The following is a 22,731-nucleotide window of genomic DNA, read 5'->3' on the forward strand; positions in this document are numbered from 1 at the left end:
AAGAACCCCAAAGCCTCGCAGTAATAGTAATAGTGTACTCCTGTGGTGCTCACTGTTCTGAATCTTTCCACATGCTAATTCATTTACTCCCACAACAATTCAATGGAGGTGGAATTATTCTCACTTTTCAAAAGAGGGAAGCAGACACAGAGAAGTTAAATAACTTGCCTAAGGTTACTGCACAGTTAGTAGTGGTAGAGCCAGATTTTACACCTATGGAATTTGGCTTTACAATGTATACTCTTGACCATAATCCTCTACCCTTTCAGTGGATTTGTATAGACAATGGAGCAAAACCCAAAATTCTTAGGAGGCCCATTTAAATATTATGTCCAAAGTCATTTCCTTTCTCTCCCTTCTATGAACCCTAGACTCCAAATGGTAACATTTACTTTTGAACAAAAAATTTCCTTTATTCCCTTTCCTCCTGACAAACTTCTATTCATTTCTCAAAATCCAGTTCAAGAGTTCTTCTCTTGAAGCCCTCCTCAATTCAGCCTTCCACGTTTGTACTCTTAAAACTTTGTGAGTTCTTATCACATTGTCATAATTATTAGTTTGTATGGTTTTCTTCTCTGTAAGGCTAGGCTCATATCTTATTCATTTATAAATAGGCTCGGTGGCAAAATTAGTGCTGCCATATATAAGGCACTAAAATGCTTATTAAATGAACCAACACTGAATTCAACTTGAGTTCAGTAGTCAAGATGTAGATTGAAACTTTGGCATTCTATCAGTTTGTCACTAATATTGCTATATGACCATTAATTATATTAATACATAGTTTGTCATTATCTATTGATGCTATATAACCATTTGTTTTGCTTAGCTATATCATAGTTTCAAATTCTACTAGTCTTTGTCTTGTTCTACTTTGTCCATATATATAACATTGTTTTGACACTTCTCATATAGTACAAAGTAAATTATGGTCTTCCTCACTTATACTACATAAGCCCCTTGAAGGGGCTTACCATCCCCAATAGAGGGACCCAGGGGTTGGGATATAATAAACGACTAATAGCTCTTTGACAAACTGAATTCAATTTCAGTTGGTTTGATTGTGTTATCTGGTTATTCAAGTAACTCTTATCTTCATTTCTTTTCCTCTGACTGCTCTGATAATTTTGTTTTCAGTTTTTCATATGCCATGATTTTCATCCCTATAACAATTCCAATATAGGGAATGTAGGTTCTTGGGCTAAAATCACAGAAAAGCAACTTTAGATAGAAAATATTTTCATTTAACTTCTCAGTTTTCCTGTAATATAAACTCTAACTAGCGTGGGTAAGTTAACCTTGGCTTCATACTATTGTCCCTCGAATTAAAAAACAACAGTGGATATCTTCTCCTTCAAATTTAAAGACAGTAATGCTAATGACATGACACCAAAAAAATTGAAAAGATTACTATAAAAAATTACACCATACCTGTAATTGGAATCTTCCAGTATGAAAATTTCGAGAAATAAAAACACACTGAGAATGAGATTTAATCTTTGCCTTTGATGGTTTTTGCCTGAATCTCTCACTGGTTGCTTTAAATTTGGAATTTTGAAATATTTCTCTGAAAGATAGTTTATAGAGAATATTATTAAACATGAAATAGATTATAAACCAAATAAAATAATTATTTCTAATATTTATACATGAGGGTTTAAATATCAGAATAAATATATTGCAGCATATTTATTTTTAAAAGCACACATCAAGTTATATACTTTCTTACATGTTAGATTTTATTATATCTATCTTATTCATAGAATATAAATTAAGCTAATTATAAAGGGTTAATATTTCTAGTTTGAATATTAACCAGGAGTCACTGGTATACTTTTTTTCTGACTGTGAGATAATTAGTTGACTTTAATGTTAATTAGCCTTTTAAAAAATTTGTCTTTCATAGCAAAGGAAATAAAATGAATTTCACTGGTCACTTTTGGTATTTAATAATATCTCTGGAAAAAAGTAAGAAGAAGGAAACTGAATTGAAATTAATGACTTACAAAGGAAGAGTACCTGTGATTTTTTATTATTCATGCAACTACAAGCAAATGAGGAAGGATTAAAAATAATGAAGTGGCAAGTAAAAATTCAGCTGATCAAAGGCAGATAATTAAGTACAAAGGAATGTGGTTTCAAACAGTTATTATAAACTTAAGGATTTAAGAAATAATGCTTCCAGACGAGGGAATAATATTCAGAGCTAAAAAGAAAAGAACTATCAAGTCATGAAAAGACATGGAAATTTAAATGCACATTTTAAAACAAAAGAGGCAAATCTGAAAAGGTTACATACTACATGACATTCTGGAAAAGGCAAAACTGTTGTAGAGACAGTAAAAAAGTCTTTGGTTGCTTGGGGGAGGGAATAGATGAAGCACAGAGAGTTCTTAGAACAAAGAAAATGCTCTGTGATACTGTAAAGATGTGAATATGTCATTATACATTTGTGCAAATCCACAGAGTGCACAGCACCACGAGTAAACCTTAACATAACATACAGATGGTGAATGATGAAGTACTGATATAAGTTTCTCAATTGTTACCCTCCCCAATTAATAATAATAATAGTGCTGATTGGCCATTTCTTCTTTCAGAGGTACTAGGAAAATTCTAAATTAAATCAAGATATCATATTATGTTAAGGAGGTATTAACAATTAGAATTCATTCATTATTTAATTCAATTCACTTAACAAATATTTGAGTACTTATATGCCAGATGTGCTAGATGTTATATATTTAGTGATGGGGGAAAAAAAGCCACAATCACTACCCTCATGGAATTTGCGTTGCTGTCATGGAACGTTAAATACTAGTAGAGAAGACAGACAACTAAATAATCACTAAATTTTTCACAATGAAAAATTACAACTGTGAAAAGTGCTATTGAGGAAAGCTACCTGGTGCTGTTATGTAACACAGGGAATTCTCCTGCATACAGTGGTTGAGAAAGGCTTTCCTGAGGAGGGGATGATTGAACAGAGCATCTGAAAAAGTAATATTAACTAGGAAGAGTTTGGTAGAAGAGGGAAGATGTGAAAGTAAAAATATTCTGGACAAAGAGAACATCAGGTACAACCATCTAGCATCTAGATTAAGAGAAACACAGAAAGCAAGAGGGAAATAGAACATGAATTTGGGGACTGTGTGTGGATGGACCATGCAGGGTCTTAAAAGTCATGTTTTGTGGTTATTCTAAAAGCAATAGAAAGTTCTTTAAAATATAATGGGGCTGGAAAAAAAGGATATGGTGACTTGACCAAATTTGTATTTGGAAAAAGTCTGGCTGAAGTGTGGAGATTAAATGAAGATAATATTGAAGGTATGGGGTTTTGTAACCTCTATTATAGTAGTCTATATTGTCTATACAGGAGATAATGAAAAACTGGATGAGTCACGGTGGAGGTAATCGAGAGAAATGAATAGGTGTGAGCAATTTTTGAGATAAAATATAACTTGGTGATAGTTCACATTTAGTGTGAATGGGGCAGAGAAGGGGAGCTTTTTAGAAGGAAAAAAATCTTTGGCTCTACATATTCCTCCAGCTACTAACCATTCACCAACTCCTCCTCACAAAAATAACTTCTTGAAAGAGATGTCTATGTCTCAATTTTCTTACCTCCTGCTTTCTCTTCCAAGGGGAGTTTCTAAACCCATCTCTCCCCCAAAACTTCATCAAGGTGACCAATGACCTCTATATTGTCAAATCTGAAAATCTATTTCTCCTTATCTTTCTCAAGTACCTTCAACATAGCTGGTTGACATCTCCCTCTTGTAACATTTTTTTGGTTTTGACTTTGTTGACACCACACCTTTTTTTTTGACAGATGTTGTTGACTTTTTTTACTCTTATACTAGATTTCTTCATGGTAGCAAGAAGTGCATAGTACTATGTCTCTCTTTTGACAATCACTCCCTGGTTGGTCTTATCAAGTTCTAGACTTTAGATACTCTCTGTATATCAAATCTTCAACCCTGGATTCTGTCCTGAAGTTTATGTGTGTATTCAACTGCCTATGTGACATTTCCACTTTAATGTCTAATAGACTTCCTAATAGTCTTTTAAGCTTACATCCAAAACTGAACTCCTAGCTTATCACCACTCCCCAAAATTGATCCCCTTTATGATAATTTCCTCATCAAAGAAAATGGCACAACCAATTACTCAGTTCGACACAAAAACCTACACATCAGCATTAACTCCATCACTTCATTTATCAACAAATCCTGATTCTACCTGCAAAACACATTCCAGATCGAGCCCCTTCTTTTCATCTCCTTTATGTTAATATTAGTTCAAGACATCATCACCTTTCACATGGAACTAAATAACCTCCTAAGTTCTCTATCTGCTTTCATTCTTGCTCTATTAAAATTCAGTCTTCAAAGAGAAATAAGAAACATCTTTAAAAAATACAAACCAGAACTCTCATACATTGATGTTGGGAATATATACTCATTTTGGAAAACTATTCAGCAGTTTCTTATAAAGTTAATCATATTATCTAACAATTCTACTTTTAGGTATTTACCTAAGAGAATTGAAAATGTGTGTACAAAAGATTTACTCAAGAATGTCTATGGCAACCATCTTCCTGAAAGCTAAAACCTGGAAATGACTCCAATATCCACTAATAGAAGAATCAAAAAAACAGGGTATATTCATTCACACAATGGTACTACTCATTATTAAAAACAACAGACTATGGATAAATGTAACAAATATATCTCAAAAATATTATGGTGAGTGAAAAAAGCAGTCATAAAGAAGTCCATATGATTCCACTTAAGTCCAAGAATAGGCAAAAGTAAACTGTGACAATAGAAAACAGAATCATGGTTGCCTCTAAGGTAGAACATAGGAATTGAAGCCTGGAAAGGAACATGTTGGAACTTTTCAGGGGATGAAAGAGTTCCATAATTTGACTGGAGTGGTTACATAAGAATTTGTTTATTGAAATTTATCTCTGTGCATTTAAAACCTGTGCATTTCATTGTATGTTAATTATATCTCAATTTTAAAATGTTAATATGTGAATCAGCCATGAGAGACATTGTAGAGTCCAAATGGAAAAACTTTTAAAGCACTTAGAACAGTTCCTAGCATGTAGTCAACACTCAATGTTGGGTACTATGATAATGCCTTTGCCCTTTTTAAAATCTTCCAGTGCTACACAAATAATAAATCCAGACTCTGTATTCCACTCTACAAATCTGGTCCTTAGACCTGCCTCTTCAATCTCATAATTTCCCACTTTTACTACAGATTATTCACACTGGCCTTATGTTAACTGACAATTGCAAGGTCATTCTCACATTGGAGTCTTTGCATTTACTGTGCTTTCAGTTTGGAAAACACTGATACAAGATGTTCATATATCTGGTTCCCTCTTTTAAACTCAGTTCTCAAATTAAATATCAACTACTTGTACAGGCATTCCCTGACCACTTTATCTACTTGTTCATTATCTGTCTCCTGCCAGTGGTACTGCAAGTCAATGAAAGAGAAACTTTGTCTAACTTGTGCACAGTTGTAACCTCAATTCCTAGAACAATGGCAGACATCCAATAAATATTTGTTGGAAGAGTGAGTAAATCAATAATTTCTTGGTTTCTGATTTGTACATGCGGATACCACTTAGTCATTTGCTGAGACAGGGGATACAATAAGAATATGTGGGAAAATCATGTTGCAATTTACAGTTTTTAAACATAAGATGATGCAAATACTGATATGATTAAATAATTAGATGCACCAGATTTTAGAATTGAAAGGAATGAGGGTGTCAGTTTTTTTTTTTTTTTTTTTTTTTTTCTGTTTCTGGCAAGGCACTACTTTTAGGCCATACCGGAGCATTCTGTCATTTCTTTTCTTAGATGTCTCCTAAAGAGTGTATTTCCCTCTCAGCAATGTTTTAAATCTCAAATTGGAAGTTGAAATTTTTAAAATTTCTAGCTTTGTATTTCAACCAGACCCATGACTTATTGAAAATAAAATAATATTTATTATTCCTCAAAATTTTAATGCATGAAGATTGCTATTATATTACTCTAGTTCTTTGAGCTATTTAAAACACATAAACCCTTTCCTCCCCAACCAAAGGATCTACAACCAAATTGCAGATTACAAAATCAATACTATTATAGTTACTATAATAAGTTCAATACTATTTGAAAAAGTCTTTGAATTTTTAAAAGAAAAAAGTATTCTAATAAAACTTACCTTCGTTTACAAATCAGGAACCACAAAGCAGATGCCAAAGCAAAGAAACCAATTCCCAAACTAACAGCACCAGCAGCCAGAAAATAGGTTAAGTGGTTAAAAAAACCTATACAAATAAATTATGAAAGATTATTACATGTATGTATCTTCATTCTCTAGGTAAAGTTAAATTACATAATATTCCAAATGATATAACATAGTATAGTATGAAAACTCCAGGACATTGGGAGACCTGAATAGTCCTGTGCTATTATAATAATTTGAAAACTCCAAGAAATAAAGTGGCACAGTCTCTCCTGCAGATTAGGTCCTAAGGCACATTTCTTTGACCCTGCCAGGATTTGAAACCTAGATTTTGTTTTTATACAGCTGTCACCTCCTTCTTTTCTTTTTTAGTTTTTTCCCTTTGCAGTTCAACTGTGATTTTTTTTGTTGTTGTTATTTCTCTGGTATCAATACTGATAGACCTCTGACACAAGAAAGTTTTCATTTTTAAATTCATATTATATCTAGGGATGGTGGTGAATGCCTGTAATCTCAGAGACTCCGGAGGCTGAGGTAGGAGGAGCACAAGTCTGAGGCCAGCCTCAATATCTTTTAAATTTTAAAAAAATTAAAGAATTTTAAAAGAACTGGGAATATAGCTCAGGGATGAAGTGTCCCTAGCTTCAATCCCCAGTATTATACACATATTCATGTTATCAATCACTATAAGGAGGCAAATGAAGCAAATAAAGGAACAGATATGGGGAATTTGTTTTGTTTTGTTTTTAAATCTAAGTTGCCTTTTATTCATTCACCATATACTATTGATTTTAAGAATGTCATGTAAGTGCTTGGCTTTTTTTTTTAAGATTTAAGAAACCTTTAAAAAATTTCTTTCCATTTTAAGGAACTGCAAAAGATCATGGTCAAAAACTAAATGAAAGCAATAGAAAATAATAGCTTATCACAAATTTTATAATTGTGAAAATCTATAGGAATTACAGTTTTACTCCTTTACAGTTGGTAAACTGAGGCCCATGTAAGAGAAGTAATTGAACTAAGATTGTGCAGCAAATTAATACCAGTATTTTGTTTTTTTTCTATAATTTCAGCTACCAAACATCTTAATTCTGGTTTATTAAAAATAATAAAGAATAAAACTAGGCATGGTGGTGCACACCTGTAATCCTAGAGACTCGGGAGGCTGAGGCAGGAGGAGCGCAAGTTCAACGCCAGCCTCAGCAACTTAGCAAGGCTCTAAGTCACTTAGTGAGATTTTGTCTCAAAAAATAAAAAGGAGTGAGGATGTGGCTCAGTGGGTAAGCACCCTGGATTCAATTCAATTAAATAAATAATTCAGTAAATAAATAAATAATGAGTAAAGAAAGTAAGTAATTATAGACAGTTTGGTTAAGTCTTCCTTAAGGTTCTGCAACCTATTACCTAAGCAAAAAACAAACAACAGAAAGCTTTCACAGAAGGCAATATAGAATCTAACTGAGGAATAGATTACTTGGGAAGAAGAGTTAAGAAGTAAAAAACTACTTGAAGATCTTTTTATGAGAACATATTATCAAGTTTCACTAAGGATATTACATGATGAATACTCTTGTTTCCATATTTTTGTTGTTTCCTAAGTAATTTCTAGCTTCAAGATAGTATCTCTCAAACCTTGGTTTTCTTTGAATTCAGAAAGGTCTACATTCAGGAATTAACATGAAAAAAAAGTACACAGGGTCATTTATCAGAGTGACACATTTAGAACAAAATACTCTAAATAGCTCAAATTAGGAAGTCAAGTATGTTGTGATGATGCTATATATGAAAAATACAGTATTCTTCAATTGTTTTGTATAGCAATGTCAATACTATTGATCTCTTTGGCTAGATAATTCTTTGTTGTGGGGGATTGTTCTGTGCATTGTACCAAATACATCCCTGTAGATTATCAAATATACACTGAGGGGCAAAATTGTCCCCTGCTCTGAACCACTGATATAGTGGTATAACAACATGTATCCCATTTGTTTACAATAAAAAAAAAAGGAAAAAAAAAAAAAAGAGAGAGAATACCAGTTATTATTAATGATGAAATAATAATAAATAAAATCTGTATTTTAAAAAGATACAGTTGTATTCAAATATTAGGATCTCAATAGATGAAAAAAGAAAAGCAATACAGATAAGGAAGGGCTAAAACCATGGACATGCTGGGCTCTGAAATCTGCAAACAGGAATTAGCCCAAAGAAACAGACAAAACCTACTCCAGACTATCCTCTGGCATAGTGAATGAATCCATATGACCAATAACTCTGAGAGAAGGAAACTGAGTCTTCAACAAAAGACCAATTTGAAACAGGACCAATGATGAATCTTAGAAATGAAAATTTCAAAACTGTAAAATGGAATAAACCCTTCTCTGAACACAAAGAAAGAATAAATGAAATAAAATATAATACTGAGAAATTCATCCAATTACACAAAGAAATGAAAAATATGATAAAGAAATTATGAGACATGGAAAAGCTTAAGAATATGTAACATAAAACCAAAAGGATGCCAGGTGTGGTGATGCACACCTAAAATTCCTACGACTCCAAAGGTTGAGGAAGGAGTATTGCAAGTTTGAGGCCAGCCTCAGCAGTTCAGTGAAATCCTGCCTCAAAAAAAAAAAAAAAAAAAAAAAAAAAAAAAAAAGGAACTGGGATGTAACTCAGTGGTAGAGCACCCCTGGGTTTAATTCCCAGTACTGCAAAAACAAAAACCAGGAGTTCCACTATTATTTTTTGTGGTGCTGGGAATCAAACCTAGGATGTTGCACATATTAAGTACTCTGTCACTGAGTTACACCTCCTGTCCAAAAGGAGTTCCAAAAGAGATTACAGACTAGAAAAGCAGTACACTGAAGTAAAACCCAAGGTTTTTTATGTTAACATTTTACACATAGTAAAACACACAAGTGTGCAATTATATACATCTTGACAAATACAAAGTGTTTAATCACCCCACAAGCAAGTTACAAAGTACCTCCATTACTTCTTTCCAAATTTCTTCATTCTGTCTCTTGTATCCCTCACTGACTGCTAGCAACCAGAATATTTTCTATAATTTTGTGTTTTCCAGAATTTCACATAAATGGTATGGAAAGGCATTTTGAGTCTGCTTTTCACGCAGCATAGTACATGTAAATTCCATCCATGTTGTTGTATATGTCAATAGTTTGTTTCTTTGTATTGCTGAGTAGTATTCTATCTTATTGATGTACCATGGTTTGCTTTTTCCCTAGATGAAGGATATTTGGGTTGTTTCCAGTTTGGGGAGTTAGGAATAAAGTTATTACACACTTGCATATAGGTCTTTGTTTGAACATGAGTTTTTATTTCACTGGGTTCATGAAGCATGTATTTATTAAAATTTATAAGAAATTGTCTGGGGATATATCTCAGTTGGTAAAGTGCGTGCCTTGCATGCACAAGGCCCTGGGTTCAATCCCCAGCACCACACACACAAAAAGAATTATAAGAAATTGCCAAACAACTTTCTACAGGGGCTGTGCCACCTTTACTTTCTCACCAGCAATATACAGTCATTCTAAGTGACCTGTATAACCACCACCAGCCCTTGATACTATCAGTTTCATTTTGGTCACTTTAATAGATGTGTAGTGATATTTCTTTGTAGTTTAATTTGCATTTCCTTAGTAAATAATGATGTTGAACATCTTTTCATGTGCATATTTGCCATTCACATATCTTCTTCATTGATGCATCTATTCAAATCTTTGCTGAGCATTGAGAATTCTTTATATATTCTAGTTACAAGTCCTTAGTAAGATACATGATTTAGAAACATTTCTTCCAGGCTATGACTTGCCTTTTCAATTCTCTTAAGAGTGTCAATACAGATCAAAACATTTTTCATTTTGGAGATGTCCAGTTTCTCAACTTTGTTATTTTATGGATTATACTTATGGGTCTTATCTAAGAACTTTTTGCCTAACCCAGGTCACAAAGATTTTCTCCTACATTTTCCCTTAAATGTTTTATAGTTTTATGTTTAACATTTAATTTATTTTGAATTAATTTTTGCATAAGGTGCCAGGTATTGATCAGGTTATTTTTCTTCTTTTCCTTGTATGTGGACATACAAAGTTTTCATTGTTATTTGTTGAAAAAACTTTTTTTAATGACTTGCCTTTACACCTTTGCCAAAAATCAATTAGCTATATTTGTGCCAATCTTTTTCTGTAATCTTAATTCTGTTTATTTGATCTATATTATCTATTTTTCCAGCAATAACAATAACGTTTTACATTTAAATAGCAAATACTATATATCAGGGATTGTTCAAAGTGCTTTACATATATTAACTTGATTATTTATCACAAAAACCCAATGAATTAAATACTATCGTTTCTTCACTGCAATGAGAAAAACAGATGTCAAAGGCATACAAATGCCAAGTGGGGGACCAGTATTAACTTAAACTGCTAAGGTCCTTCCTTGTCTAGATTGAGTAAAGACTAGAGGCAGTGATTATCTTTAGACTTTATTAGAAAAACAGTTTAAGGATGTTGAAAGTTTAAGCGTGTCATAGAAGAGGATAGCTAAGTAGCCAAAACATAGGAAAACTGTGTTGCTTATCAAGGAGGTGCAAATTAAACCACAGTGTGGTACTATGACCACTATATATAATGCCCAAAATGAAAAAGACAAAATATATCAAGACTTGACAAGGGAAGAGTAAACTGAACTTTCATTGGCTGCTGCTAACAGTGTAATTTGGTACAATACTTTGGAAAACTGTTTGACACTCTCATTAAAGTTGAATGTATGTATACCCTATGATCCAGAAATTCAACTTTTAGGCATATACTGGACTAAAGAGCACACATATTTTCACAAAAACATGTTTATAGCAGCACTATATTTGAGAAAACCACAAATTGGAAACTGCCCAAATTTCATGAGCAGTTGAATGAATTGACTAAAGAAAAAAAAAAATATCCCACAGTAATGGGAAAGAATGGACTATAGCCATGCATGACAAAGTGGATAAATTTCAATAGACAGAAGGTTGGGCAAAAGAAGTCAGACACAAAGTTCAAACACAGATATTAAGGGTAGTTTTTTGAGTGCTGGGATATATGTGCATATATATGTGTGTGTGTGTATTTGTTCAGTGAAACTTAATCAAGCTTAATACTGGGGCTAGTGTGTGGCTCAGTGGTAGAGCACTTGCTCAGCATGCGTGAGGCACTGGGTTCAATTATCAGCTCCATATATAAATAAACAAATAAATAAAATAGAGGTCTATCAACATCTTAAAAAAAGTTTAACACAACTTATAAATAAAATAAATCCGTATGTATAGCATGAGTTGAACTGAAACACTTAACATTCAGTTAAAAAGGTAAGTTCCATAAATTTAAGTTCAATAATTCCAGCTGATACTGATTTAATTTATGAACTTGAAAGAAATGAAAAATAATATATTTTTATAATTAAATATAATAGAAGTATTAAAATACATCAAATTCATGATGTTAGTTGATTCTGGGGAGAAATGAGGGAAGTGGGACTATGGATGAATTACAGACTTTGTAATGTTTTATACCTTAAAAAAAAAAAATCAAAGCTTTAGCACTCATATGACCCCCTCCACCAAAAAATGCTCATTTAGGACATCCATGGGTGTCTGTTGTCCTTTTTTCCTTTTCCTTTTTCTAATTTTCTCAAATATCTAAAAAATGTAAAAGAATATAATCTCAATTTTGGAAGAAGAGTAAGAAGAACAGGAAGAAGGAGAAAAAGAAAAAGAAACATTGGCATAAGAAAAACAATCAACACTGACTATTCCTGTAGTACAGGCTTATAGGTAAAATTTTCACTCCAGACTTTTCTGTATATTCAAAATTTCTGTCATGAATATCTTAGAAAAATCAGAGTAAAAATTGAAACCTAATATGTAATTCCTAACTACTTAGTTGCAACAAGTCTCCTTGTAGCACCTTCTCTTAATTTTTATCACTGTAGCCCACTGGACTTTCATCTCCTGAAGATCTCTTTTTCCCTCTTAAAAATTCTTCAGTAGGGCAGAAAAATATGTATGATGAATACACCCTCTAGTCCTTGGTTTAAATGTATCACTGACTTATTTACATCTCAAGGAAATTTCAATGAGATCTAAAGATTGCATTGATAAATTATGTATTTGTTAACACCTTCAAAAATATAATAAAATATAAGATGAGAAGGCTTAACTCAGTGATCACCCAAGTTCTTCTCCCATTCTGAAGGTGTAGTAAATATATTTAATTTAGCAACATTATATACAAAGTTACTATTTTTACTTTCTTGACTCTGCCCTTAAATATTCTATCCAAAGTAATGATTCCTCACTTTCAACAGTTACTTTAACATGTCAATGTTTCTTTGTCTTTAATAATTATTATCATAGTCTTCTTTACTTCTTGGCTTATTGTCTGTCCTTTTCCATTGGAAGATGTTTCTTTCACCATGGTATTCTCAGAATGTAGAATACTGACTGGTTACTCAAGAAATGGTTGAAGTCAATGAATGAAAGATAGGAACTAGATGGTAGTATTAAGGAAATGAATAATACAAGGTTGTTTCCCTCAAGAAGTACATTGCTTAGTAGGAACAACATACATGTAAAAACAAGTTTTAAAGTATTATAGATATTCTAATGGAAGAAATAAGTATAACATAAAGACACAGTAAAATCTGTAAAGGAGAAAGTGTAAAGAAAAAAAAAGGCTCCCTAGTTAAACGTCACCTGAGAATGTTCTATTATTAAATTCTTGTCAAGAACTGGTGATTCAATAGTAAGTGATACATGATCATGAGACTTAAAATCTGGAAGGTGACATTTAAATACATGTATTCCCTAAAATATTCCAAGTGCTATGATAGTGCTCTGTTCATAGTACTACGACAGAAGTAGTCTGACCTAATGTAGGAACAGTTTTCTAGAGATGACACCTGAGCTGAATCTGACATAATTTAAGAAATAGCTAGCCAAAGGGATTCAGTCTGAAACCTGGTTATGACTTTTTCATCTCAAAATAGACAAAACTCACCCTCTACATAATAATTGATCTTTTTCTTATTTATGGCCAAAATTCTTTTTCAAAAAAACATATTTTCCCACAACTTTTATTTCCAAGGTGATTAATAACTTCATTAACACTAAATTGCAAGGTAACTATTGACATTTCTCTCTTTGTGTATGTAATTTAAATTCATATGGTTTTTTCTCTTATTTTTGTTTATGCCTTTACTGCCTTTGTAGGTTCCTCTTCCCAAGTCTATCTATTATATATCTATCTGTTACATATTTATAGGTTATGTATCCATCTACTAAGCCAGAATTACTAGGCATTGTACTAGTATTTCAGATAATTTTTTGCAATGTTTCCAGAATGGTAAGCACTGCTTTATTTTTTAAGTAATCACAAACAACCTCTTATTTTTAATTACAAACTACCTATTTTATTCTTTTGGAGTTTTGCCAGATTTCAGTCTCAGGCTTATATTATTTACAAATGGTTTACTCCAATTTAACAAATAGCTGTAGAATACCAGTAGTTCACTGTGGATGACATTGTGTAGAACACCAAAGGAATAGAAAATAGGAAGTTAAAAAAATCTATTTAAATAAGAATCCTCACCCTAAGGTTTAAAATTCTATAATAATATATAAACAGAGTTGTTACACAAGCAGTAATAAAGGAGTCCATACTTATTTTTTTTTATATTGTGTATCTGCTTTGATTGGATATAAACCTAACTGGACCTGTGAACTTGAAATTTTTACCTCTTATGTTGATCAAATTTTAATGTTCTCCCTTGAATAATGGGAATCATATAATCTCAAAAAATTACAGTAGGAAAGAAGAATGTTGCAATAAATTAATAATAATAGTAATAATAAATAGAAAGGTATTTCAGGGCTGGGGTTGTAGTTCAGAGGTAGAGTGCTTGTCTCACATGCATGAGGCACTGAGTTTAATCCTCAGTACCACATAAATAAATAAAATAAAGGTATTGTGTCCCTCTACAACTAAAAACAACAACAAAAAAAAAATCAAAAAAAAAAAAAAAAAAAAGAAAGGCATTTCAAACCTAAAATGAATACACCAGGTCGTAAAGCAAATTTTATAAAATCATTATTATATAGATCACATTCTCTGACAATAAAATTTATTTCTAAATTAACAATCTGAAATATAGCCTAAGAAAAGTTTCCATACTTCTGTAAATTTAAAATCACACTGAAAATAGCTCATATTAAATAATAAATCTATAGAAATTAGAAAACATATAAAACTAGTTGATAATGAAAGTACTATGTATAAGTATTTGCAAACAGTACACCTATAGCAAAATCTAAGGGATGTGTATAGCCCTAAATATATTAGAAAAGAAGGTTGAAAAACAATGAGTTTAGCATCCAAATTGCGAGTTGAAAAAGAACCCAAAAAATAAACCCAAAGAATGTAGAGGAAGGAAAAAATAAAAAACAGAAATTAATGAAATAAAAATTATGATTCTGTTAAAGACTACTGAAATTGATAATCTAATCTGGTCAAATTAACCAAATTAAAAATTCTGAAGGTATAAGTTAATACTAAAAATGAAGAAAAGCATAATTACAAATAACAGACATTTAGAAAATACTTTAAATGAATTTATGCTAATATATTTTAAAACTTATATAAAATGATGTATACCTAAAAAATGACTTACGAAAAATGACTCAAGAGGTAATAGAAACCTAAATGAATATGTATCCATTAAATTGAATTAGCAGTTACTAACTTTCCCCCAAAGAAAACAGCAGGGACTAGTAGCTTTACAATTTCTATTGTATACCCATTTTCAAGTATTTCTTATCTTATACAAGCTCTTCCAGAGAACAAAAAGAGATTTCTAGCTGTTTGTCCAAATACATTTTCCTCTTCTTCCCAGGCAAAAAGCTAGACTACATGTTCCAGCTTCCCCTACCATTAGGTGAAGCCATTGACTGAGTTCTAACCAATGGAATTTGAATGGAAGTGATGTCACAAAAACCTCTCAAATACTTTTCTCCACGTTCTTTTCCCTGACTGAAATGGAGATGATCCCCAGGAAACCTTGTAAGCCATGATATCACCACCATCAATCAACTGGATATAATTGACACTAGAAAAAGCAATCCAACCACAGAAGAATGCATATTCTTTTCAAGTGCATGTGGTACATTCTCTAATAGAAATAGTTGAAAATCATTAAGACTTCTAAATAATACATTTCTAAATAATCCATGGGTGAAAAAAGGAAGACTCAAATTAAAATACGAAATATTTTCAACAAATAAAATGAAAACACCATACATCAAGATTTATGGGATGCTACTTACTAAAGCAGCACTTAAGAGGTATAATCTATTATTTTTTCATAAACGGGGCAATCCCTTAGCTTTGTAAAATTATAGAACCAGTATTATACTACATATTTAATGAAAAAGGCATTGCACTTTTACTCTCAATGAATTATCGACCTAGATTTTGTAATCTAATGGTTCATATGATAGTGAAAGAGGTTTTAGAAATAATTATTTCTGATGACTTTTTTACTTATTTTTAAAGTAAATTAAATCCAATGAATTATACAGATATTTAATCAACTCTTTTTCCAGTTCTTCACTGAAGATATTCTAAACTTTCTCCTTTTTGTTCAAGGTTGAGGCAGGAGGATCACAGGTTCAAGGATAGCCTTAGCAAACTAGTAAGACCCTATCTCAAAATAAAAAATAAAAAGGGATGGATGTAGCTCTCGGATAAAGCAACCCTAAGTTCAGTACACAGTACCAAAAAGAAAAGAAAACACTAAGCTCAGAGCTGGCACATCCAGAGAAAGCCATGCCTGACCTTGTGCAGTCATTACAAGGACAAATTCATAATGTCAGACTCTATGAAGCTGATCATTTAGATTTGAGCACTCAGCTGGGTATGGTGGTGCATGCCTGTAGACCCAGCTACATGGGAAGATGAGGGAGGAGAATTACTTGAGCCCAAGAATGTGAGACCAGCCTGGTCAACATAGCCAGACCCTGTCTTTTAAAAAAGATAAATAAACAAGTAAAATAAAAACTAGATGGCCAGAAGATATAGGCAACTCCTTTATAATAGATGCCAAACTATAACAATAATTCTTCACCCCCCCAAAAAAAAGTTCAGCCAAAATAACCTGTACCATGTTCAATAACAAGACAGCAACTATAATAAATAAATAAATACTCCTCTGGTACAAAAGAAAAGTAGTTATCATTGCAGATACTCCTGGGACTCATCTTGATTTTTGAAGACAGGCTAGAATTAGTGAAAAGGCACCAGATTTTCAAGGTAGAAGTTCTGAGTTGAATTCTGATTTTACCTCTTGACATCTACCTCAAGGAGTTGTTAGTGAGATTATGAGCTAATTAATAAAAAATTAAAAGCTGGAAATAGTTATAAAATATATTAGTCATCTGATGAGATTAATGATGAATAATAATTCATAAAATAGGTCATCTACTTTATTTTCTACATACCTACCATATAAAATACACTGATTTTCCTTTAAGAAATAATAAACTATTTTGTATCCTTGTCTGATAGATATCTTGAACTTATTTCTATCTAGCTCCTTGAAGTCAGTGCAGACAAATGAAATTTGAAATAGTTAAGATATAAGAAGCAGGGCTGGGATTGTGGCTCAGTGATAGAGTGCTTGCCTAGCATGCATGAGGCCCTGGGTTTGATCTTCAGCACCACAAAAAAAATAAAATAAAGATATTGTGTCCACCTACAACAACTAAAGCAAAATATATATAAAAAAAGATATAAGAAGCACATGTTACTTGTATTAAGTAACCCTACTAGAAAGTATATCTAAGTGATATTAGTATTTCTAAAGAAATGCCTTTAATAAATTATACTTCAATATTATCTGTTCCTAAGTGAGGATCTAATAAAGAAGTGATTATATAGGGAGTAATTATCTAAACATTAACTATTTTATCCACTACATAATCCTGTGTCCCTTACATAAGAATCCTGTGACAAATTTCTTCTAGAATTTAATATCAAGAAACATTCTTGTTAAACTGTCAACTGTGTTCATTTGTCAGATAACAAGACTGTAAACCCAAAGTTTCTTTGTTGTGCATACCAGAAAGTTTAAATATAAAATTCCTGCTTGATTATGGAAATTCATTTAACTCAAATTTTAAAATGACGACTTTTCCATTTCTCCTTCCAGTTTTCATCTTTTACATAATTTGTTCTATTATATATGACTTTTACTGAAAGCTATTTTAAACTGTAAAAGTAGTCAAGATAAACAAACACAGTAGACAAGTTTCAGCGAATTTTAGTTTGCCATAAATTGTTAGTACTTCAAAGGAAAGGGTCTGATATTATTTACTTTTGTGTCTCTTGACACTTTAAAATGTATTCATAAATAAATTTATTTTCTGCCTGGTACACAATAGAGGTTTAATTGTGAAGATTTATACTCCCATTTGAAAAATCACTACACAATGGAAGTGGAATTCGTTCATTCAACAAATATTTACTGAACACCTACTATGTACCAGTACTGATCTAGAAGCCAATAATGTGGTGGTAAGTAAGACAAGTGTCCAAGGTCTCGTATTTTAATACAAAGGGATGAGTAAATAAAAACAGAAGCAAATAAGATACTTTTAGAAATTGATAAAGGTCTTGAAGAAATTATCTAATGACCAGGAGGGAGTTGCAAAGGATGGTGTAAGAGAATATATATTCTCATATTATCACTCACTGAAAGATCTGAAGTCCATTTGAGAGGGACTCTGCCTGTATTTGTCACTGATTCAATCATTGGGGGAATTTTTTTTTTTTTTATTGTAAACAAATGGGATACATGTTGTTTCTCTGTTTGTACATGGCATAAAGGCATACCATTTGTGTAATCATAAATTTACATAGGGTAATGCTGTTTGATTCATTCTGTTATTTTTTCCCTTCCCCCCCACCCCTTCCACCCCGGAATTTTTTTTTAATAGTGCTAGAGAGCCCTGTTTAAGTATGTAGAAGTGAATGTTGAACAAGATACCACTGGAGAGCAGAAGTCTGTTGGCCTTCACCAAAGTAGTCTTTAATTTTATCTCTCAAGTTTTCCCTGAATTTACCTCTGTTCTCTTCACTGCAACCTGTCTTCCAAAAGGTGTGGGTCATAGACCCAAAAGATAGATACATATCACTGTCTAGCATAAATACTTAAGTAATAGTTTCCCTGACTTGAGTTAGGAAGACGTTGAGGTCATTGTTGGCTTTTTTCCGTGCAGTTGTAGCATCCTCTGGTGGGCATTAATTTATTGTATACCTTCTGAGAAAAGCTTTTATAGCTTTTGGAACAAGAATAAAATATACAGTGCTTTATCTTTTTTTTTCTTTTGATTAATAAAATAAAGCATCATATTTGTGTTTATTGTCAAATTTAAACAAATCTCTGATAAAAATATAGTAAACATAAATAATATTGTTACTACTAATAAAAAGGGAATATGTTATTCTGAAAAAATTCCATTCAAATTTTAAAAGGAAAACAAAATTTTCGCAATTTAAATCCTCTAATTGTGAATATTCTTTTTATTTGTCATATTCACATTTATTATATATTCATAAAGTTAAAAAGTTCCAGGCACGGTTGCCCATGCCTGTAATCCCAGCAGTTCTGGAGGCTGAGGCAGGGGCATCACAGGTTTAAAGCTAGCCTCAGCAACTTAGTGAGACCCTGTCTCAAAATAAAATATAAAAAGGATTGGGGATATGGCTCAGTGGCTAAGTGTCCTTCGGTTCAATCCCTAGTACAAAAAATGTTTTTAAATGTACATTTGGGAAAAGGTAACATAAGATATTTAAGTATAATTTTTTATTCAAGAGAAATTATTTAAATAATTTGCTTCTTGTGAATAACACAAAATTGGTGAAATAAAATATTGTTTCTTATAAAACAAGTAACAAAGATTCTTAGTTCTTTTTTCTAATTTTTTTACTTGATCTTTTTAGATACACATGTCGGTAGAATGTATTTTGACATATTAAGCATACATGGAGTGTAACTTCCCATTCTTGTGGCTGTACATGAGTTGGAGTTATACTGGTCATGTTATTCATATTGTACGAACATTGGAAAGTTATGTCCAATTCATTATACTGTCTTTCCTTTTCCCATCTCCCCTCCCTCCCCTTAGTCTAATCCAATGAACTTCTATTTTCCACCCCCCTTACTGTGTGTTTAGCATCTGAATATCAGAGAGAACATTTGGCTTTTGGTTTTTTGGGATTTGGCAGATCCTTAATTCTTACAGGATGCTTTATAGCCCAATCAATAAAGCCACTGATGTATAACAGGTCATAAAATAAAAAGTTGGAGATTAGTACCATTTTACTTTTGAAATATTTTCCCCTTCTAGTATATTGTTACTACCCAAGAATTGTAATAAGTGAAAGGATCTCAAGGGACCAATAAAGTCAAAGCCATGACTATGGATTAATTGGCAATCTCAAAGTCCTCAAATTTCAATGTCAGAGATAGGACTTATTTGCTAGGAAAGTAAATTATATGTTGCTGTCCATCAAAGATATTTATTATATCAAAGACCTGATGAAGAGGTGGGACTTATGCAAATCTTAATTAATGCACAGAAAAATAGAAAGGAGAAAACCAAATGCTTATGGACCACGAAGAGGACTCTAAAGTTACCCAGTTTCTACTAGAGGTGCAATTACAGCTGTTATCTGGGCAGAGAATAAAATTTCAAGCATAAGATGTTTAGTTAGATTATAAGAAACCAGAGCATTCTTATTCTACTTTAACATCTTCTGAATGGCTGCTACTAGGATTTAACCCAGGGGTCTTTTACCACTGAGTCACATCCCCAGTCCTTTTTATTTTTGAGTTTGGGTCTTGCTAAATTGCCACTGTTGATCTCGAATTTACAATCCTCCAGCCTCAGCTCTCGAGTTGCTGGTATTATAGGCACGGCTGGCCTTGCCATGACTATCTACTTTTTTTTTTTGGCGCGGGTGAGGTAGTAGGGTGGGGGATGGGGAGGGTCTAAAGATTTAACCCAGAGTTGCTTTGGATGCCTCTGGGTTAAAGGGCTACACCTGCAGCCTTTACTTATCTATTTATTGATTTTATTTTTTTATTTTATTTTGAGACAGGGTCTCCCTAAATTGCTTCCCGCCTTGTTAAATTGGCGAGGCTGGCCTTGAGTTTGTGATTCTCCCGTCTCAGTCCCTTTAGTCACTGGGATTATGGGCATGCATCACCATACCCAGCATGGATTGTCCACTTTAATGAAGGACAGTTTTTGCAGTGAACTGTTACAATTTGACTGAGCTCCAACTTCCACAACACTGTGAAATATTATCTTTGTAACTACCGATTTTTTCCCCTCCATTCCTCTGCAATCCTATTAAGAGTCTCTGAATTGAAGTAAGCAGTTTTGTTATTTAAGCTCATTGCACATTCTGAAATGATCAAATATATGACTAGAAGTTATTTTAACCCCCTAAAAGCCAGTAAGAGATCAAGAAGGAAAAAAAATAATTTATTCCACAACAAACTGAAACTTCCACATTTTATAGACTCAGATAAATCCAACTAGTAAGACTAGTTAGTATATGCAACCTCACAGACATGTCTGTATGCATTAAAAATGTTATATATAATTCCATTCATTTAATACTACACATATAAAAGCAAAAGATTTCCTTATATTTAGTTTTTTAATAAATGCTGTCTTGACCTTGTTTTGAGGTCCTGGCTTGAGAATGGTCAATTCCCTTTCTGGAGCAACCTGTAAAGTTCTTACCCTCAAACTCCTCCTTTACTGGGAATCCCACACTCTGGGTCACTACACTGCCAAGCCTAATTATCCCAGGGTCTGATACCAGACAACCATGGGATATACAACCTCCGAATGAGATTCCTTTATTCTCTGCTTACTTAAGATCTTATTTAAAGGAGTCCCTACTATATGCAGTACAATCACACATAACTGATAGGAGTTTTGGGCAGAGAGAAACGTGCTTTAATTTTTCATTTCTCACTCAAGATAAATATGAAAGTCTCAGGTGTTCATATTTATTATGAAAGATATTTTATATTAAGAATAGGAAAATAATTGTCTTTAGAAACTTTCTCTAGCAACCTAGAATATACTTCAGTGCAATGATATTAGCCTAAATAACAAAATCCTAGAACCACTTGTCAAATGTATAACCTATGAAATTTTTGTGCAAATATATAGCTCATAGATTACTTTCTCATATCTTTGAGATTTAAGAAATAACTACTGGAGATGTAGTTCAGTGGGAGGGTGCTTGTCTAACATCCATGGGTTCAATACCAGCAATGAACTGCAAATGAATACATACTAATAATGTGTACTCACACAGAGGAAAATAATGGGATCAAATTTATCTACAGTTACTGGGACAGTCTTATTATCCTTATTTATTACCTTTTTCTTCCTCTTTTTTTAAGGACTCGAAAAAACAGCCTTGTGATTTAATTTTGATAATTAGTGATCCATCTCATTAAGGAGTATGTAAAATTCTGAAAAAAATATATATATACACACTTGCCTAGCAAGTGCAAGCCCCTGGGTTTGATCCCTAGAAATGCCCCCTCAAAAACAAAGATAATTCATTTTAGTTTTAAATAATATATTCAACTTGTTAGGAAACTGTTTTGAATTTTCAAATAAATGCAATGACTACATTTTTAAACATTTGCATTATTTGAATCTGATTTAATAATTCAAATGTGATATTGACTATAGATCACATTTATACACGTTCACCTTACTTCTTTTTCAAAATTTATTATTATTTTTTTACTTCAGGTACCTCTTTTGGTAATTCATTTCAACCCCTTATCAATTTAAACTTCTGTAGATGACTTCTGATTCTTTTGTGACATCTTGGCTTTAGCAACTTGTTATTTTGGAGGTTTGGGTGAAATTCCTTCAAATTGTTCTGAAGATCCTATCATATGACTATATTAAAATCTCACATTCTTTTTGCCAATTGAGTGTCAATTTAAATGAACATCAGACTTTTTAGTTTTTCTTGAATAAATTCTGAAACTGCTTTCCTTTGCTTTTTAAAATTGAATAACTGGACTGGGGTTGTAGCTCAGTAGTAGGTGCTTGCCTAGCATGTGTGAGGCACTGGGTTCTGTCCTCAGCACCACATTAAAAAACAAATAAAGATATTTTGCCCATCTACAACTAAAACAATTTTTTAAAAAATCTTTAAAAAATTAAAAACTAAAATTGAATAACTGTTCCAATCTGTTATTCATTTTATTCCAAAGGTTTATTGAGTTACCATGAATAATCTTGTCCTACTGACAAACAAATCTACATTCTCTATAAATTGATTCTTCTGAATTTTGATTGGTTTTTTTTTT

General features: G+C 32.4%; 1 protein-coding gene across 1 annotated transcript in view; it reads right to left on the bottom strand.

Annotated features, from left to right (window-relative positions):
- Nucleotides 1-15,259, bottom strand: part of C1H1orf185 (chromosome 1 C1orf185 homolog) — a 41,707-nt gene extending 26,448 nt beyond the window's left edge. The window contains exons 1-3 of the mRNA XM_047527377.1: nucleotides 15,244-15,259; nucleotides 6,229-6,334; nucleotides 1,432-1,567 (exon numbers count right to left, since the gene is read on the bottom strand). Of these exons, the coding sequence (XP_047383333.1) occupies nucleotides 1,432-1,567; nucleotides 6,229-6,334; nucleotides 15,244-15,259 (258 nt within the window). The remainder of the gene's footprint in view (nucleotides 1-1,431; nucleotides 1,568-6,228; nucleotides 6,335-15,243) is intronic.
- Between the last annotated feature and the right edge of the window lie 7,472 nt (nucleotides 15,260-22,731).

The sequence above is a fragment of the Sciurus carolinensis genome, chromosome 1 (assembly GCF_902686445.1).
Source record: "Sciurus carolinensis chromosome 1, mSciCar1.2, whole genome shotgun sequence".
Taxonomy (NCBI): Eukaryota; Metazoa; Chordata; class Mammalia; order Rodentia; family Sciuridae; genus Sciurus; species Sciurus carolinensis.